Consider the following 20,618-nt stretch of genomic DNA (forward strand, 5'->3'; position numbering starts at 1 on the left):
CCTCATTTTATCTTGGTGACAAGCCTGAATTCATTATCTGGGCTAAAAAGACAAAGACACACACACACACATATACACACACATATACACACACGCAGCACATGTTTGAATGTACCAGCTTGGAGAACACTTGTCTGCAGAAATATACTGACTTTTAAAATGGGTGGTTGTGTGTATTCGTCGTTGTTAATGGTATAATGTGTCAGAGCTGTTCCACGTGGAGGCACATTCTTCATATAATCATCAATCACAGAACGAGCGAGGGTCCGGCGGCTCGTTAATGTTGTGTCAAAATGTTGTGTGACGGAAAATAACGGTGCAGAAGTGTTGGACAGGTTCAGACATGTGCTGCTGTGACTGAGCATCTAGATGAAAAGTGCTCTGTCAATGATATACAATCGTGTGAATAAAACATGGGGTCACGCTGTACATTATCGAGCTTTACAGCACGCGTAATTCCTCCGCTCTTCAAGTCCTGTGGATTTCACTAAGGCGGGGATTGCTGCATACATGTATGTACACACACACACATACACACACTCCTGCGGTGTGTTGTTGGCAACCCCTGGAGGGCTGGGTGGTTATGTGTTATGTAAGGAGCTCAGGAGGAAAGAGGTGGGGGTTTCTCACCCACCGTTCACGCTCAGGCTTATCGCCCCGGGGCTCTGCAATGAGCTCGGTGTGACTGATAATGTGTGTGTGTGTGTGTGTGTGTGTGTGTGTGTGTGTGTGTGTGTGTGTGTGTGTGAGTGTGTGTGAGTGTGTGTGAGTGTGTGTGAGTGTGTGTGAGAGAGAGAGAGAGAGAGGAGAGAGAGAGAGAGAGAGAGAGAGAGAGAGAGAGAGAGAAAGAGACAGAAATGGCGAGACAAAATGAGAGCGAGAACCAGGAAGGAGCAGAATATATTTTTAAGAATTCAAATATTCACTAGTATTTGCATGTGTGGAAAGTTTAGTATCTGTGAGTGTCTGCCAGCATGAGATATTTGGATATCTGTGTTTCTCTGTGTTCGTATGGCTTCCTGTCAAACTGAGTCTGAACCAGCTTTGATCTTTAAAGCACATGACACTATTTTTAGTGTAAAACTGAGCGTTGCATCTTTTTTTTTTTCCAGAAGCTTCAACAGAATAGTTTCTCTTTTGGGAAATTAATACATCGATATTAAAACAAATTAAATTCTTGCTGTTTTAAGATGGGAAAACAATTTCAAAGTGATCTTTTGTCCGATATAAGTACATTCAAAAACAGTTATTGCACTGTATCTTTGGTAAAATTACCAGTCATTTTAAAATATTTATTTTTTAGAGAAGCGAATGCTAAAAAAATAAGATATTCAGCGTTGACATGTTATATCAGTTTCCATATGTGTACAACAAAAATAGTAAAAAAACATACTGCTTTCCCGCAGTCTGCCGTTTCACAGCCCTCTCTACACTGTCACACAGAAACATGATTGGGAAGCATATTGCCTGTGTGTCTGTGCAGGCAACTTTGCTATGGTTGGGATTTGAGGGGGTTGTTCTATAAATACACTCTGTGCTAGAGGAGAATCTAGGCTGCACAAACACACTGACATGCCAACATACAGTCCTGCAACAACGCACAGTGCAAACCAGGGAGAAGATTCACAACCATGACAGCTGATAGACCACACAGTTTGAATTAAACTGCGCTGTACAATAATATAGGCAAGGCATCATTATACTGCTCAATGAGAAGAAAAATTCAAATTGAAACATAATGCTTCTTGATGCCTGACAGGAAGCTCTTCAGCTGAAGCGGGTTATTGTCATGCTTTCAACAGAAAAGCACTGCAGGTAAAACGCTTCCACCTGCTTTCTACTGAATAGATAACATGTTAGGCATTCAGGGAAGAGGCACAATATATGTTCCCTGACAATCAAATGCATCAAACAAGTCAAACACAATCAATTTGCAACAGCCACTCAGATCACTGACAGCAGCGCTGTCGATCCTGTGGGACAGTGTCTGCTGTAATTCGAGTCTCAGGGCCACGACGGAGTGTCAGTCTTACACCAAAGTCACACTGACACATGACTACAGCTCTGTGGCATTAATGGGAACATTAAAGGGAACCAGAGAACATCACAGTGTCATCGTCCATTTTGTTCTTCCTACAGACTGAATGCGTGCCGTCTATAAAATACAACTCTATGCATACCTCAAAGAGAACCTTGTTTGGAGCAAGACAGCCTTCACAGGTATCATCATGTGACTGCAGGTGCAACATTATACTCCACCAACAGCCAGTATGAGCAAAGTGGCTAAAATAAGATAAAAGTTAAAACCTCCTCCCTTGAAATGCTGGTGTTGAAGCAGGGTCACTATTGCCAAGTAAAAATAGACATCATGTCCCACAGGCAATAAAACTCTTAACTATGAGTATCTTATTGTGTGAGGTAAGAGGCTACCGTGTTAGTCAGATGTTGGTCCCCTTACTGAACCAAGCAGTGATAAGGAACCTTATGTACAAATCTATGTGTAGAAAGAAAGTAGAAACAGTCTAGTTAAAGCTGCACAGTTGCATTTTGAGCTGTGATCCTAACTAGGTTTAAATTGAATGTTTTTTTTTAACCTATGTTTATACAGTATTACAGTATGGATGTTTTAAATGTAATAGCGGTGTAATACAGTATGTATCTGACTTTGATTTTTTTAAAAGATAAGACTAGTAATATTCTCTGCTTTTTCTTCCTATCAACAAATCCCATGAAAAAAGCAAAACCTTTAGCCAAAGCCTTGTAAAGTTTACTTGGTTTCTCTGTGCCTCAGAGCTCCACTGTCCAAAAACTATTAAAAACACATTAAAATGAGCTGCCCTGTTGCGCTGTGTGGTTTATTCTGAGTACATGGATGACTTGGTTAAGAACAGCCAGAGCTGACTCTACCTTCTGAGGAGACTAACGTCATTTCGAGACTCTGAAAGACAATTTATGAGTCTTTGCAGAGCTCTGTGCGCAGTTAAATCTCAGCTTCAGATGGGAAGAGACTGGGCAAAATAATTAGGAAGGCTGGCTCTGCGCTAGTGTTTTTTTTATTTTTATTATTCCACAGAGGAGGGAGTTAATTATGACCAAAATACTGCCTATCTTCACGGTAAGAGTGGATGATAATAAAATCCTCCATTGTGATTTATACGATTTTATACTATATAATTTGTAATGTATTAGATTTTCTGGAAAATTAAGTGAGGAACTATTGATGGATAGAATAACCACTGTTTTAATTAATCCAGTGAATTAAATATCTGACAAATCGAGGAATTTCATTCCATTCATGCAAAAATCATATAAAAATACTGTTTGTTGATTAGCAGCATTGCCTTTAATGGCCAAAATCATCCACAGGTGTTACAGCGATAGCTGTAGTAAAAATGACAAACTTAATTTCTCACAATAGACAAATTGCCGTTGTCTGATGGGATTTATTGTCACATTGCCCATCCCTAATCCCAGCAGCTCCTTAGATCCGTTAATCTCCACTGTAATCAGCAAAGGTAATAATGGTGAACATCTGGTATCTTTCACTACTGCACAGCTCATTACCACTGCATCTGCTGCCATGTACAGGGTGCTATAAGAATGCTGCTCTCCACTCTGAGGTCACTTTTTGGTGCTTTTTTCAAACGTGTGGACTTCAGGATAAACCAGGCCAAACCCCCCCCCCCCCAGTGTGTTTGAACAGACAGGCTACAGTAAAAGTAGGTAACACACTCACTGTGGCACAGCACATGAAGACGATGATGAAAGTCCCAATGACGCCTCCAATTCCCACCAACCAGGTCATCCTGAGGAAGAGGATCACTCCGAAGATGTTCTGGATGCACGGCAGATAGACACCCATCAGAGTACCGAGCTGGGGGGCCTGGATGAAGACGAGGAGAGAGGTTATTGTCATAAAAATTTTGACTTGTGGAGAATTCATGGACCAATAAGGTTAATTAAACTTTATTTGCAGTCATCATGACTTGTTCTGCACTGTGAGTTGGCCTGCACTGTTGAGTGATGAGTTTAAGTTTTAATATAATTCTGAATCTCAGACAGCAATCAGACTACAGACGGTAAAACGCTAATAAAGCTTAGCGTCACTTGTCTGTTGCTGTAACACCAACACACCAGATGTGAAGCATCGACTGAATGACTCCTGCTACATTTGAGTGTCTGTGTGAATCAGTGAAAGTCAACACAGCGGCCGTGCATGCTGGGAAAGCACAGTGTGCAGATTTGTTATAGTTTGTGAAGAAAACAGAACAATTCAAGGAAAACACACTGCAGATGGTCACACTGCCATCGAGGCAAAACAGACATTTACTAGTAGGACTTCACAGATTAGTTTGGTATTTTAATACTGTGCTGGGTTGAAATAGCTGCTGTTGCTTTATTACTAGCTTTGTTTATTTTCATTTATTGTTTTTTCTTTCTCTCTCTCTCTCTCTCAGCTTAATATTCATTTTAGATGGTAACGTTTGCAAATCATTCGAGGATAGCTACAAAAAGACACTGTATTTTGCAATTCAACATTTTGATAAAAAGGATCACGGCTCTTCCATCTACATCATGCGCCCAACTGTACTTTTTAATAGCCTCTTTTTTTTTCTTTTTAATTTAAGGGTTTCCCACATTGCTTTCTGCAAATCCTCTGTTGATTTCCACAACAATAATTACTCTGAGTCCAGTCCAGAAACAAAGAAAACTTTGAGATCAGGAGGTAGCCAGGGGACCAGTCTGTTCAATGGATGGATGGATTATTATTTTATTTCTTCATAGGCTGAGTTTTTTTTTTTTTTTTGTGGTGGATTTGTTCTAGTTGGTTTTGCTGCAGTGCCGTCCCTGCTGTGGATCAGTGGACAAAGAGAGAGCTGCACTCTACGTCCTCACACAGTATGAAAATCAGTTTCAAGGCTGTTCCACTGAAGGCAATTACTGACTGAAGATGTATAGGAAGTTTCTTTTCCTGAAGGGTTTTGGGATGTTCTTGATGTGTGTGTGTGTGTGTGTGTGTGTGTGTTTGTAAGCGTCTATTTGTTTGTGTACAGTACATGTCCTCTATGTGTGTGTCTGCACCATCATGATAGCATGTATTAAATCTGAAGGACACATCAGCTGACCCTGTACATAATAGAGAAATATTCATTTCCCGCTCAAGGACAGCTTGGCCAATGAAGGGTAATTATGCCGATATCCAGCCATGACCCACTTTACCAAGTGAGAGCGCAGACCTTAACTGTCACATCATGACATCACCGATAACATGGGAACAAACCTTCGCTGCTGCTGCATCTCTGCTTTAACAAACAGCATGAATAGAGGGCTGATTAACTGCGCTTTATGTCAGTGAAGACGGTATTACACACAAGGATTTGTCCTAAAAAGGTTTATAGTTCACTAATCAAAAACTAAATGTAGCTGTGTGATAAGAATTCATCTCAAATGAGCAATTTCAGCAAAATGGGGATTACAAGCTCCACCAGGCTCCACACACTTGAGAGCTTACTGAATCAATGTTATTTATTGGAGCTGCTTGTTAGATTACTTTAGTTCTGTCAACCAAATACTAATCTTTTTATGGATGGGATCATATATATACTGTTAAACCACTGAAGCAACAAGCGAAACACACAAACAGCAGCCCAGCCGATGCCATCCTAATGCAGAACTGCAGCACCAGCAGGTTAAAGGAATAGTTTGATATTTTTGGAAATTCTTTCTGGCTGAGAGTTAGATGAGGAGATTGATACAACTCTCATGTCTGGCTGGTAAATATAAGGCTACACCCAGCTGTAGCCGTTTAGCTTAGCTTAGCATAGCATGGAGACTGGAAACAGCTACAAACAGTTGTTTTTAGATTTGATTTTTGTTCAGATTAAACAAACAAGATATAAAATGTTAATTCGTGAGCTTTAGAGGTGCTGGTACAGGCAGGTTTAGTTATGTTCGCACACTCAGGCTAGCTGTTTCTGTCTTTTTTCAGTCTTACCATAAATACATGAGAGTGGTATTGACTTTCTCATCTTCTAACTTTTGGCAAGACAGCAAATAAACATGCTTTCCAAAATGTTCCCAAAACTATTCCATTAGAGCATTATCAGCAGCAGTTTACCTGCTGAATGCGTCATCTTCAAGTAAATGAAGTAATAGCTTCGGCAATTTTGACAGTCGTGGCGTTGATTGTTACAAGCTCTTCTTTTTCCAATTTCTTTTTAATTGCTCTGTGTCTGCCTGTTTTCAACATGCACAATGTACGAGTTTTGCAAATTGAAGCAATTAAGTCAGGATAACAATAGCTGCTATGGTAAGAAATTTCAACTAATTTCAAAGGATGTTTTTCAACTGTAAAACATCCTGCTCGTTTCTTGAATAAACAAATTGTCAAAAACATCAAAATCGGTATCAGTCAAGCTGATTTATATCTACCTTTTTATCTTCTTCCTTCTGCTTATGCATTGTGAAACAATGATGTTGTTTGGAGGGAATCTTGAACACTTCTTGGTTATCGTTGCTGCTCACCAATATATTTCTCCAACAGTAGTTGGTTATTAAATTTGCTGTAACAGGATGGACACTACACAAGATAGAGGATTTAAAAAAGAAGCTCTGCACCGGGACGTGACAGCAGATGCTGAATTCATAAACCAGACTTATAATCACATCTTCCTGACAAGTGGCTGACATCAAATGAATAATATTGTGTCTGATGCTACAGTATGTGATTTGTTTGGAGAGGTTCGCTTTCCAGCATTAATAATGTACGGTTTGAAGAGAGGAAAGAGAGAGAGCAAAAGCAGGAGAGAGAAACGGAGCGAAAGCAAGTCCAAACAGGTCTCACAAATATAATTATCTTCTAATTTTCTTTGGATAAACAACAGCGCAAGAGCTCACACTCGGAACTGTAATTAGTGAGCGTATCACTTTGAACACCCCTGATCCAGCTGAGAACAGCAGCGAATGGCTGATAAACATTTCGAACCATATCATATCATACATTGCATCACGTGTTTCTCATCTTTATGTGACATTACATTAACGCAGCTCGATATACAGTAGCATGACTAGTCGTAGTCTGCAGCATCTGTAAGAAACAGTGATAACACAGAAGGGATCAGCCACCACACCACTAGTATACTAATATAGTGTGTTTGTTCTCATGTGTTCTGTTGATCCTAAGCAAACTGCACTTTTTATAAATCGACTAAACAAGATCATAAACATAAGAAATTACTATTATTATTACACGGTCGAGAAATGTAAATCATTGAAGCTGTAAGTACTGTTCCTTTGTATTTAAAGGTGCCTTGTTGAGTTTTCATGTAAACAAACAAGGTTTCTGTTTGAAACCTGCGTTCTTCTTCACTGCCTTTGTTGGCACATCCCTGGATTCCTGTCTGTAAATCATTGCTCCATAGCGCTGCTAGTGTAGTGGTACAAACACACCGCAGGAAACCTTTAAAATGACAAGAAATTGAGTTTGATGTGAAAACTGAGGCAATATGCAGAGATGTGAGGTGTGAGGTTTTTGTTTTTGATGCTGTCATTAGTTTACAGATCCATCGCAGAATAAATCCTGACCTTCTCTGTAATAAGTTGCTGGTATGCGAATTTGAATGTGCAAAATTGACGGGGCAACTTTGTCACGGTGGAGAGTGAACTCATTGGTGAGCTGCAGCTTGTCTGTCAGACATTTATAGTAAACAAATCACACAGAAAGTTAAATCCATCATGGCAAGACAAGACCATCCTCTTTTTATGGAATTTGACATCGTCTGGTCAGATACAGTTTTCTGAAAATTAAACACAACAGGTTCAAATTTTGATTGCTCATGCTCATGCCTTTTGGTTTCTATGCACAGCGTAGCACTTTATGCCTATTCTTATTGCTGCAGTGCTGCTTTGCTTATCACATAAACCTTGTATTGTATTCTGTATTATGTGTTTGGAGTCTGCAGCCTTAATATCCTCAGTTGTCTTACTTTGCTTTTCTTTATGTTTGCTTTGTTGCGAAAATAATTTCCTCTTGTGGAACAATAAAGAACTGAAATTGAATCCAATATTCTGTATGCTGTTTAATTTTCTATTGATTGATACCTATAAACATCCTTTTCTCCTTTTGTCACATCGCATTTGTCACCATTTTCGTGTGTGTGTGTGGGTGTGTGTGCGCATGCAGTTATCTTCCACAGAGCTGAAATGTAACCTACAATCTCGCCTCTTTTACAAGTTAATCTTCACAGGAGGGGATCTCTCAACCTTCAGCCTCACTGAGCTTTAATCAGAGATCCACATCGTGGCCTCCACAGGTCGCTGGATGGAGCAGCGGAAAACAAATCTCGTCCATCTCCGTCACCTCCCCCATTATATGACACTGATTTGCACAGTTTGTCTGTTGTCTAAGCTATGCAAATCAGATTGTGACTCAGTGTGACTGTGCCCTTCAGTGTGTGGCAGAGAGGATTTTTCATCATCTGCTTGTCAAAGGTCTTAATAAAGTTTTTTTTTTTAGTTTTTTTATGAATACTGAAACCTTGAATGGGCTCCCACCTATTTGTTTTATCTAAGAGATGTTTACATACAATATATTTACAGAATATTTATTATCTCTGTGCAGTTTTCTAAATGTCGGTGGTCCATTATCCAGTAACAGTAATTCTAAGGTCAGTCTAAATTACATTTACTAAAAAGTCTACCTTTTTTTAACTGAATTTTGTTCTGAAAGAAAATGAGACAGATTTTAACCCACATTTACAGTAAATAAGTACAAGAATAATAGTTTACGTAGAAATAAAAAATAAAAATTGATCTGTTAAAATGAAAAAAAGACCACATAAGTCATTTTATTTCTGACACTGTCACTTCTTTCTACCTCCAAATTCTTTGCTTTTCACACCTCTCCCCCTCAGTAGCAATGCTGTAATTAAAAAGACTGAGTTTCCACTGGCAGCTCCTTCGGGGACTTGGTGTGTAATATACATTAGCAGTCAGGTGTTGCAGGCAGAAAGGTTCCCCTGCCATCAGCACTTTGTTGCTAGACCCTAAACTGCTGCCGCTGCACAAAGTGGGCTGAGGTCAGTTTGTAATAACAGGTTATTAAAGGGAAAACCTGTGTGCATTTACATACTGTAGCGTACAATAGCAGACTTAACACCTTCAAGAGGAACAATGCTTTGTAAGTCCTTTCAAGGTGGGTGAATCTAATTAGGAAGGATTTCTAAAACTTCACCGACTTTGTTTTTGTGGCTTTTGAAGTCAAAAAGGTGAACGCATATATTTCGCAGTCCCTTTTATTCGGCCAAATCCTTTGCAGTTTCCATTTCAAGTTTCACACATCAAAACAGAAACAGAAAAACTTCCCTGATTGTTGATTTTTATCAAAAATAGATAAGAAAAAAGTATGGCTTCGAAAATTCAAACAGCACATTAAGGTTAGACTGTGGGATCCAAAAAAGATAACATCTTGGCAGAATACTTTGTCAGAAAAGCTTAAAGTACAACTGTGAAAAAAATTAAGTAAGTTAGTTTTGCCCTGTTTTCATTCACTCGTGTAGACTTAGAGAAGGGCAGGTTAAAAAGCACAGTGACTGAAAATGATAATTACAGATTATACAAATCTGCCCTTAAAAGGTGTGTATATACTATTCAGTGTTACAACAAAAAGGTTTTTATGCCCCACAACACTGCACAGGAGAGTGGAGTGTTGTGTCATGTCATGTTCCTCGCCTGCTCCCCAACACAATGGAGAACCACAATCAAGCAGACCTTGTATGTTGGCCCGCTGTACGAGTGTCTCGCAGCTGAGTGATAAATTATAATCCACATTCAACAACAGGCTTTGAAAAACAGTGTTTGTCTGCTAAAAATCCTGGGTGTTACATAAGATGTACAGACACAGATAATAGATACTGAGAGGGCTTACATCGAGTCTGAGGACCTAAACACGATAAAACACCTCTGCGGCTTTGGTAAACAGCCTCCCAAACAAAAACATCTGGTGAACTATTGGATGCTTCTTATGACTTTGCACTGAGAAATCGCCGGAAAGTGAAAGCGATGTACCGCTTGTGTATGCATTGAATCAGTGACCCTGTGGGGGAAAAAGGCTGAACGTTTATTGAAAATGCCGCTTTTCTATTTTCATTCAATTGGTGTTTCATTTGTTCATTTGTACACAGGGATTGCGGTCCCGACCAGTGTCCGCTCTGACAGACGCACATGGTCACACACACACACACACACACACACACACTCGCGTGCGTGCGTGCGCACACACTGTATGAGTGTCTGGTTAATGGGCTGGGAGCCAGCGGTGTGATGATTTCCCTGGAGAGCGAGCCACCATGAGCAAAGGGAACACTGACTGCTGCAGAGCCACAGGTAGGCCAATGTGGCACCGTTGAAACTTGGAAGGAACAGCTGCCCACCAACCCCCTGGGAGGTGCAGTCACCCCACTGAATGGATGGCTCAGGTGTGTTAGACGCACAACAGGACCTTTCACTACATCTGTCCTGGCATCTACTTCAGATTCACTGCCTCCTGCTGCCCTACCACTTACCACTAGCTCCTCACCAGACCCTGTCTCTACACCCTCTACATCTATATCAGATGCACTTCCACTGGCCGATCCACTGAACTCTGAAGCTCACTGAAGCAATATCCAAACAAGGTATTGCAGAAAGAAAAAAAAAAAAAAATCCTCCATTTCTTTCAATTCCAAGACTGTCCTCAATGTAAAAATAATAGCACAGAGTTTTCCATTCAATTATTTAAACCAATCTGTGTTTAAACCTCCTGACAAGCAAATGTAGAAGTAGTGGGACCTTTGCTGTAGTGTTGGGTTTGGGTGGATGACTGGGTCGACAAAGTGTGTGACTGTGACATGGGAAAAACCCCAAATTCAGTCCATAAGGGAAACCAATTTCCAAGACTATCAATTTAATCAAAAATATAGTACATAATGAAAAAGTGTGGTTTTGTAAATTAAAATAGCAAAGGGATGATAGGCTAGGGTTGAATCATTAGTTGACTAATAGACTGAACTTGAACTTCAACCAGAGAAGTGGCAGATTAGAAAACACTCATATGAGTCACTTTGGAGCGATGCTGACAAGCATAGCTTCCTTTAAAACTGCAGTTTCATACTGTATATTATTTATCATGTATAGTCTGTATTGATCATTATTTTCCTTTCCTTCTCTTTGCTCACACCCCCACAGTTTTATCTGGACCCTCCGACGGACATCTCCTGAATTGCAGAGGTTAGCAAAGGTGGCACTTCCTCTCTATCAGACATAAGAGCTTTTAGAAGAGAAGAATTAAAAAGGGAAGGTGAAAGGAACTCCATATTCTCAGCTAGCTGCAGGGGAGAGAAAATGAAAGCGAAAGAGGGCAGAGGAGGAGGGGGAGGAATGTGGGGAGACTACATATACATGTACATCTAACGTTACAGTAGAGAGGGAAGGAAGTGCCCAGGCCCTCGGGCACTGGGACACCCTGCCAACCTGCTTAGGCTGACAAAACCAGTGTCATCTGTTAAATCGCTTCTTACAGGGATTTTTACATTTTTATGCTCAGCGGCAGGACCCGCATCCACTGCACAGTGAAATCCCCAATAGTTGTGGTGTCAAATTTTTTATTAATTCCCTGTTGGAGCTGCACCTTCCCTCAAAGGCCGGCTGATAGCCACGTACACATGGATCACATCATCGAATCCAACATCATGAAAGTTTTGTCTGTTTCCATTTCCAACAGGTCAGAGGATTCCCATCCATCAGTGTTTATGATGATTAATTCATCAATAAATGAATACATCAAATTACCATGTTAGGAGGAGAGGAGAGGAGACACAAAGAGAGGAAGGAGAGGAGAGGAGGAGGAAGAGGAGACGAGACAAGAGTGAGGACGGAGGAGACGAGACGAGACAGGAGGAGAGGAAAGTAGAAGAGAAGAGGAGAAGAGAAGATAGAAGAAGAGGAGAGGATGGACATTTGCAGTATCGTCACTGTGGAGGCAGAGACAGAGGCGTGAAGTGGAGCGGGTGAGGCGGAGGAGGAGGTGGAGGAGGTGTGTGTGTGTGTGTGTGTGTGTGTGTGTGTGTGTGTGTGTGTGTGTGGGGGGCCTAATGACAGCGAGGGAGGCAGACTGGGAGCTCGTAGCACCATCTCCACGCTCTGCTGGCCAAACAGGAGCTGATAGGGGAAATGTGTTTCTACTCAGGTGTGCTGAATTATTAAACAGACAGCGAGAGGAGAGGCCAGCGAACATCAGCCTCCCTGACCGGCTGTGGACGAACCAGTCACTCAGCGGTCAATGCTCTCTCTATGTGTGTGTGTGTGTGTGTGTGTGTGTGTGTACACATGTGTGTGTAAAAACGTTATTCACTGGTTATCTGTAAAACACTGACTGCTGTAGCCAGTAGTCCTCTGTGGTGCTGAAGGCTCACCACCTCGAAATAGCATCTTACATGTGTTACTAGAATATTCTAGGTTAAAAGACTCCACAAAGCCTCATGTGTTACCACCAGTTGTGAAACCTCTATTTAGCCGCACTATCAGATTCAAGGCTAAAAGTCTCGTTATCCACTAATGGACATGTTCTGGTGAACAGTAGCTACACCGAATCTCTTGCTATCTGAGATCCAGGTCAGCAGCAGAGGACAGGTGAGCTGAAAATCTTTCCACTGCAAAAACACACAATAGTGTTTTAATCCAGTTTGAAATATGAACAGTGGTATCAAACACAAAAATCTGCCAGTAAGGTCAGGAAAAGACGCCTGATAAGACCTCAACAAAACACTATCTGAACTAAAACCCTGTAAAAACAAAACAAGAACACAAAAGTATCAAGAACAGATTTAAGATACATCTGGATCTGAACAATCATCAATAAATTATCTTGAAACCATTTGCATAAAACTTTGATGGTTTTATGCAAATGGTGACATAATTTATCTTGAATGAGAAAAAACAAGATTAATCAACTAATTAATCAATTGATTGATTGATAGAAAAAAGAATCCGGAACTATTTTGATGGTTAGTTAATAATTTCAGTCATTGTTCAAATGGAAATGACAAAGAAAATGTTGGTTCAAGTTTCTCAGATTGTATTTGCTGTTTTTCCTTCTTCACGTCATTTAAAACTGAATCTTTGGTTTTGGGACGAAACCAGACAAATAAAGATGATTGACGTTTCATACACTAAGTGGTTAATTGATAATTATAAAAAATAATCAGCAGATTACTAACAATAATAATAATTGGAGTCCTACATAGAACAAATACCTCCACTAAGCCTGTTAGCCTGGTGTCTTTGCTAAACGGCTATAAGCTGTGATATTTCTGTTTAGCAGCACGATGAACTCACATGCTCGCTGCTGTGATATATAACATGAACTGACATTAATCAGGATACATCCTTCAGAAGGCTGCTGATGGGAATACTGATCCGATGCACCGGTTTAATGAGAGGGGGAGGGAGGGATGCGATGGGGGGGGGGGGGGGGTGCAGCGCTAAGAGCGGGGATCATAAAACACCCAGAAAGGAAACAACGTTTATGTGAGGGAACATTGCCCTGCAAAAAGCAGAGGCAGGGAGCGTATGGAATTATGTTCCTGTAATTCTCGGTGAGAGCAGTTGTCCAGAAAATGACTTGAATAAAAGTAGAGAGGTTCATGGTTTGTATTGTGTTTAGTTTGGTTGATTTGCAAGATATCATAGAGCAAATATAGTACAGTATATGTTAAGTTGGATTTTATTGGATAAACAAAACATATGAAGCTACTTCAAACTGACCATCAGTTTTCATATGTTGTCATTTTGCACACTGCCACTGGAAGGTATTACATATGATATTAAACACAGTGAATGAAGACATAAATCACTGTATTTGGCAACGAGGAAAGAGTCAAAGTAATTACTGAGATGAAAGGCCAAGGTAAAACTCTTGGCATTTTTTTTAGACCCAAAAGCAAGAATTAGAGATTTAGAGAAGCTAATTTTGTCTATTGCAAAGGTCTCTCGTCTCGTCCTCCCATAAAGATCATTAGACAACTGCAGCGCAGTCAGGACGCTGGCTTCTAATAAGAACCAGGGGAACTGAACGCGACTCCTGTTTTTAAACCATTACACTGGCTTCCATTTAGTTATGGAACAGATTTTAAAGTGCTGCTTACTTTACAAAACACTACGACCCAGAGCCTAAATATATTCCTCACGATGAAGAATATAAACACGGCAGAACCCGTGACTCTTGTTGGAACCGAACATGACGATGCTGCACACAGATGGAACCGACTTCTTGATGATCTTGAATGCGTCCCCATGTTCGCCGCTTTCAAATCTTGAATAGAAACTACTGCACTTTTATTTCTCCTATTGCATTTGGGACAATTGTATTTCTTATGTATTATTTTTTGTTTTATTTGTATTTCATTTCATTTTCCTCTTCACTGTTTTTTCTAAACCTGCACTGACATATTGTCAGCTTATTGATTTGCTGATTGTGTCAGCAAAGAGTTGCCTATTTTCAAATCCAGCAGCTACAGAGAAACAAAATCATTTATTTGGAGACAAGTTTCTGTCCACCCGGCAAATCTTAAGTCCAATATTCACTATTTGTTTTTTAGCTTTGTTTTGGTTTCCACCAAAAACCTGGTTCTTTAGCAGCTACATGCTCCCACTATGTTCACCAGCTAGTCACCTTTGTTGAGTGGATTTTGCTAGAAACAGTGCTGATGAAAGTGGTGAGGGTGAACTAAAACAGTAGAGCTCAGGGCTGAAAAAACAAAACAATGAGCTGAAAGATGCTGAAGTGCTGAGCAGAGCTGGCGGGAAAATGCAGAATCAGATAATTCTCAGTGCGTTCATCATGAGCAACCCCTTTCACATAAAAGAAATCATTTGATTCAGTGTTATAAAGCTTTAAATGTTGTTCTGAAACACTTTGAATCACCTGAGTTTAAAAGGTGCCTTCCCTTCATGTGTTAAAGGAATAAGTCAGAGAAGAGAAAATCGACGGCAGATTAGCAGTGACTGGTTTCCATCTTGACCTGTGCGACCTCCAGACTGCTCCCTCATGTCACACGCCAACCAAATCTCTAATCTTGGCTTTCACACTGCGACAAAGAAAGCCTGCTGCTTTGCTCTGCCTCTCTCACAACTCACTTACTCCCTCACTCGAGGGACCGATGATGAAGGAGATGGAGAGTGAGGAAGAGGGAGAGGGAGTGGAGTGAGAAATAGAAGGAAGGCGATAGGGGGAGGGAGAGGGGTCGTTGTGTGAGCGATAAAACGCCACAGGCTGCCTTAATGAAAAGCCTCTCATGGCGATGGAGAGATTGCCTGTGGAATGTGCTGCTGATTGGAGAAGCAGCAGCTTGGTGTAGCATGCAGACTAATTAACGTATATTGAAGGGGTTGAGGTGACAGGGGGGAGATTAGACCTGCTCCCAGGGTTAGCTGAGCTGGGGACTGAGCCAGACAAATACACCTTACGTCTGGGACAACTGGGAGAGCTGGAATAATGCAGGACTGTGCAACTAGCAAACAAAGAGAAGACATGTTGGACTGATTCCCACAGGCACAGTTGCTGGTTAAAGCTGATACCTGCATTTTTTTTTTGTACAATCAGGACATAATAGAAAGAGCTTTAAAACGTGTTCGAAGGTTTGGTCAACCAAATTACATTTGCCTTCAGAAACAGTGTCCCTATTACTCTTGATAATCCACAGAACAGTTTTCATGTATTTCTTCGGTATAAAGTTGTTCCAGTGAAAACTGTGATTATCTTCATAAACTGAGAAGGTGTTTCTGGAAAATATACTGTCTGTTTTTCTAGATATCACCAGAAGCAAAAAGAAATATGTATTACATAAGTGACAAGACGGGCCGGGTCTAGCTGGTTAACGTGCTGACTCTAGTAGAATAAAATATGTGATAAGAGACAACATTAGTTGACTTATGTTATTATTAATTATAAATTGTTGTGTAATGAATGGGAAAAAGAGCTAGTAAGAGAAGAGCAACGCCTGACTCCTCTCTCACCTCCATGCAGCTGGCCAATGACAGCATGACGTGGGTTTGAATGTCGGCTCATCTGTCTCAGGAAGTTACAGACAGACTCCCACCCACCTACCCCCATCTGATGTTGGAAAGGTGTCGGGAGGTGTCTGACACTATACGACAATCTGATATGCAGTTTGGATGGACTATAAATCCAGTTTACAGCTGGCGGCCCTGTGGGGCAGACTTGAGAGCAACGATACTTTGAGCTGAATGTTAACATCAACATCCTAGCAATGCTCACAATGACAAAAATTAAAAACATCTCCAAGACAAATGAGCAAACTCAACCTGACGATACGATGTGGCTGAAATCTACAGAAAAACCAAGTGGACCTTGGGATGAGATTTACTTAATTAATTTTTTTGTCAAAAATTGATTCTTCCATTTTTATGCACTTTGACTTTCTGTTTCCTTTAGATGATGCTGATTTCGCCACAGTATTTTGTGTAAGAGAGGTACACATGCAGAAATCACTACATTCATGAGGTCAATTGTACTTATGAACCTTATCTCCACTGTCGGTATCAAATGTTTTTTTTTCCCCTGAGGATCTACTGTTTATCTACAGGACTCATCTGGATTCACAGTGGATAAAGAGGACAGTGTATCAGATAGATACTCTGGCATCCAAGGTCATCATCAGTGATTTGCTTCAAGGTGAGGAAGGAGGAAGACCTGAGTGAAAGCAAAACCGCACAAGAAGAAAGGAAAGGAGTGATTTTAAAAGTGAGCGTGAAATATGTTAACATGTGAATCAGTCTTCCAAAATAACTTCGCATAATGTCTTTCATTATTTGCATCATCATCATCGTCATCAGCGTCTCTTCTCATTTCAGCTTTGCTGTATTACAGCTCGCTGTGCGGCTAAAATCACCATTTCCCACAGGATTAATAATGTAGCTGCCTCTCTGTCGATCAAGTGCTGAGGAAAAAAAAAACAGTAAACTCCTTCCTGCTGGCATCTCAACACCCAACAGCAGAAAATACCAAGGGATGATGTGGAAGGAAGTCATTAGTGAGTGGCATTTAAGATGCAATCCAGTAACACAAGCAGGGGATTTATAATATCAACAAAGAATGACTGACAAGTTCTAAACCGCTGGAGTTTTTCTGGCTCTCCAGTGAGTGTGTTAACAAAACAATAAAAAAAAAGGATTTGTGATGTAATCTAATGGAAATCTATAAATCTATATTTGGTAACACTTAACGACCAACGCTTGGCAACAAACATAACAACCTTTCTCAGGTGAACAAGTTTTCCAGCGCACACCATAAACAAGATTACGGCAGCAACAGTGATGCACCTACGCACACAGCGTCAGACTGGTGTAAGCTGATTTTAATAATTTGTTTAAGAAGGAAACATTTTTTTCAGGACTGGAAAACCTGCTCTTTTTGTGCCGACAGCTTAAACTATCATTTCATCATTATTATTACACTGTAGCTGGTAACATCATTACTCTGAGCTGTGTTACTGCAGCAACATGGAAACTGCAGCATACCGTGCATATCCCATTAAACGTGGTTAAAAGCAGCTTAAGAATATTTAAATGTTTTTACAAATAGATGATAAACACTTTAGCAGCTACATGCATTATAATCCACAACCATATAATGCTTATACAATGACTCCAGAAACCCCGTTAATGTTTTTTTGTTTATTGCAAAACATTTAGAGCTATGTTTTATTTATTTATTTTTTTTTTTTTTACTGATTTTTAGAAGAAATACTAACTTTTTTAATTTTTTTATTAAAGCGAGATGGTCAGTGTCACATGATCGTACATCCTCATGCAGCCAAGATTTATTTTCTGGTAAACAAACAGATGAGTATTAACTAAATCTATGTACTGTGAGTTAGACTGTGTTAACTTTAGTATACCATATTCCTAAATACAGTATATTTGCAAGCATGAATGCATAAATATATGTTCGGTGACGCTCGTTATATTTCTGTTAAATACCTTGACGGGTTTCTTGCGCGATGACTCGGCCTCGTTGTTCTCGGCCTCCTCGTGCTCCTTGCTGCCTTGGGGCAGGTTGGAGTAGTTGGCCAGGCTGCTGAGAAGAGACGACACCATGGGGCTGGTGTCCATCTCCTCCTGCAGAGAGACAAACACCGGCAGGAAGGCTGGAGTCAGTGTTTTCATCTTTGATTTTAACCCCCTCGGCATGTCAGAGTGTTTCATCAGGCCACAGAAGATCAGTAAAAATATCAGGTACTTTTTTGCTAATTCCAACCCACAACCCCCAAAAAACAAAGAGCTTACACACTAAAATGTTCATTGACTGATTTTGTTTAATTTTTCTTGTTTATTCTAGAAATCCCTCTGAGAACAAAATGTAAATACACTGGTGTAGATCTGTGGCAAATTGCTTTGTTGAAGTTCTCTCCTGAAGCAGTGAGAGATTTGCTTGCATTAACCTGAGGTCCCCACATGCCCTTCACACAGTAATTATCCTCATTAATCAGTGTCAGAGCCCCAATTCAATCACTGAATTGTGAGAATGAGTGTATCCTGTTTCTTACTATCATAACTGTTAACAAACCAGTGTGTGTGTTTGTTTGTGTGTGTGTGTGTGTGTGTGTGTGTAGAATATCGGACTGTACCTCAAACAAGGCCATGTTCTTGCCGTCATACTGCTGGCTCTTCTCTGCGGCAGCATCACTGCTGTTGATGAAGGGGCTGCTCTCCTTGGGGTTACTGTCGCCTGGAAGAAACACACACACACTTCACTTTTAGACTGCACTGAAATAAAGCAGAGCATGCAGCAGGAGTCGTGTTACAATAACCTTTTCATGGGCTAACAACCAATTTAACGAACAGATTAACTTTTGAAGTGTTTATTCATTAAGTAATTTATTGATTGTTTAAGCAAAGAGACACACATGCACAAGGCTCGAGCAAGAGGAGCTCTGCCAGAAAAGGAGGGGGAGGCTTGTCGTCTCCATAAAGCGCCCACAGAAATGCAGAGAAACAGAACCAAAGCTAATGGAGTGTGCGTTCACAATATGTGCCGTGCTATATATTCCATATGGCCATGGGAAGAAAGCAAAACTGGAAGATCTCAATCAGTTTGTCGCTACACTGACAAACCAGATCACAAGTCTGAGCGCTAACGCAGAGAAAATAATAAGAAATGTTCAAACACACGGCAGCTTTTTACCCTCAAAACACACAACAGTAGAAACAACGTGATGTTATTTAGGTGACAGCTTGCTGCAGGCATCACGCCTCCATCGAGGAGCATCTGCCCACAAGTTCACAGTCGAAGACACAGGGCACATCTCCAAAACAAACTATTTCTGTAGGACAGCATCCAACTCTTGGGAGATTTATTGATTGGAAATCCTACAAGATGACTGACAAGCTCATTGATTTGAAAATAGATCACAAACAGCACCAGACTTTGGTCGATCCATTTTTACAATGTCAATGTTCAACTACAACCATATGTGGAAATTATTATTATTTTTTTTTTTTTTTGACAATTTAAATTAATTAAGCATAAAGAGTTAATGAAACAAAAGTGAGCATGAAAACACAAGGACACAAGTGAGAGAAAAGAGAAAATGAGCCGACCTTGGATGTTAACATGCTTATAATGCAAAACTTTCTGAGGCACTTTTATTTAGTTTTTTTTTTTTATTAAAGCCTTCCAGCAAATAAACTTCTTTATTGTGACGTAGACACAGGAAGTGTTGAGTAATTGTCAAAAGCAGTAACTAGTTCCCTTAGTTAGGATTAACAAGAAGTTGGAAGTTTTGGACCTTTAATCCTTTTTTAAACCACAGGTGCTCATTGCAACACACACATTGAGGAAAAGAAATCGTCGCCAGAATTACAATGGCTGAATTGGGCTTCTACGTAAATGAGATACTTGTGGAGGCTCTGTGTATGTGGAGAATCCAGAAGTTGTAATGGTTGTAATGGTTAGTACAAACGAGAGAGCTGCAGCTTCACTTTAGTGGCTGATGTAAGGAAGCTATAAAAAGTGCAGCTGGTCAGTTTGGGCTGCCTCATCTGTTCACCTTCGTATTTCTGGTGCAGATATGTTTGTTTACAGGGAAGAATCTCCTAGGAAGCAGATTGAAGAAAGGCTCAGCAATCTTGTTCTTCATTCTTGTTCTTTTGTGTGAATGACTTTGCGTTCTGTAATCTAGCAAAACACTTGCCAGTGCAAATCCAATCCACACTGCAAGTGTGCTTTTTGTTAGACAGAGAATAAGAAAATGTAAACATAATGACTTTTGGTATAATTATTTAAAAAAAGAAAAGAAAAGCATAATACTGACTCATCTTTCACATAGTGTTGAAGCAGTGCTATGACTCTGGTGCATTTGCCCATTATTTTTGGATCATTTAGGCTGGGAGTGACCTCTAGTGCAGTATGTCTGTGGTGTGAAAGCATGTGAAACCAACTACAGGATTTTATGGTCTTGACTAGAGCTAAACCACTAAAAATAATCCGGTCTGATATATTGGCCAATATTAACTTATTGTAGATATACTGGTATCAGTGTATATGACAGCAGATGAGTGGG

General features: G+C 40.3%; 1 protein-coding gene across 3 annotated transcripts in view; it reads right to left on the reverse strand.

Moving 5' to 3' along the window:
• The window catches only part of slc12a5a (solute carrier family 12 member 5a), a 153,737-nt gene that overhangs the window by 29,689 nt on the left and 103,430 nt on the right, over nucleotides 1-20,618 (reverse strand). For all 3 annotated transcript variants that reach the window (XM_056396249.1, XM_056396258.1, XM_056396266.1), the window contains exons 2-4: nucleotides 18,684-18,784; nucleotides 18,037-18,174; nucleotides 3,737-3,883 (exon numbers count right to left, since the gene is read on the reverse strand). In XM_056396249.1, the coding sequence (XP_056252224.1) occupies nucleotides 3,737-3,883; nucleotides 18,037-18,174; nucleotides 18,684-18,784 (386 nt within the window). The remainder of the gene's footprint in view (nucleotides 1-3,736; nucleotides 3,884-18,036; nucleotides 18,175-18,683; nucleotides 18,785-20,618) is intronic.

Source organism: Seriola aureovittata, chromosome 2 (assembly GCF_021018895.1).
Source record: "Seriola aureovittata isolate HTS-2021-v1 ecotype China chromosome 2, ASM2101889v1, whole genome shotgun sequence".
NCBI classification, from domain to species: Eukaryota; Metazoa; Chordata; class Actinopteri; order Carangiformes; family Carangidae; genus Seriola; species Seriola aureovittata.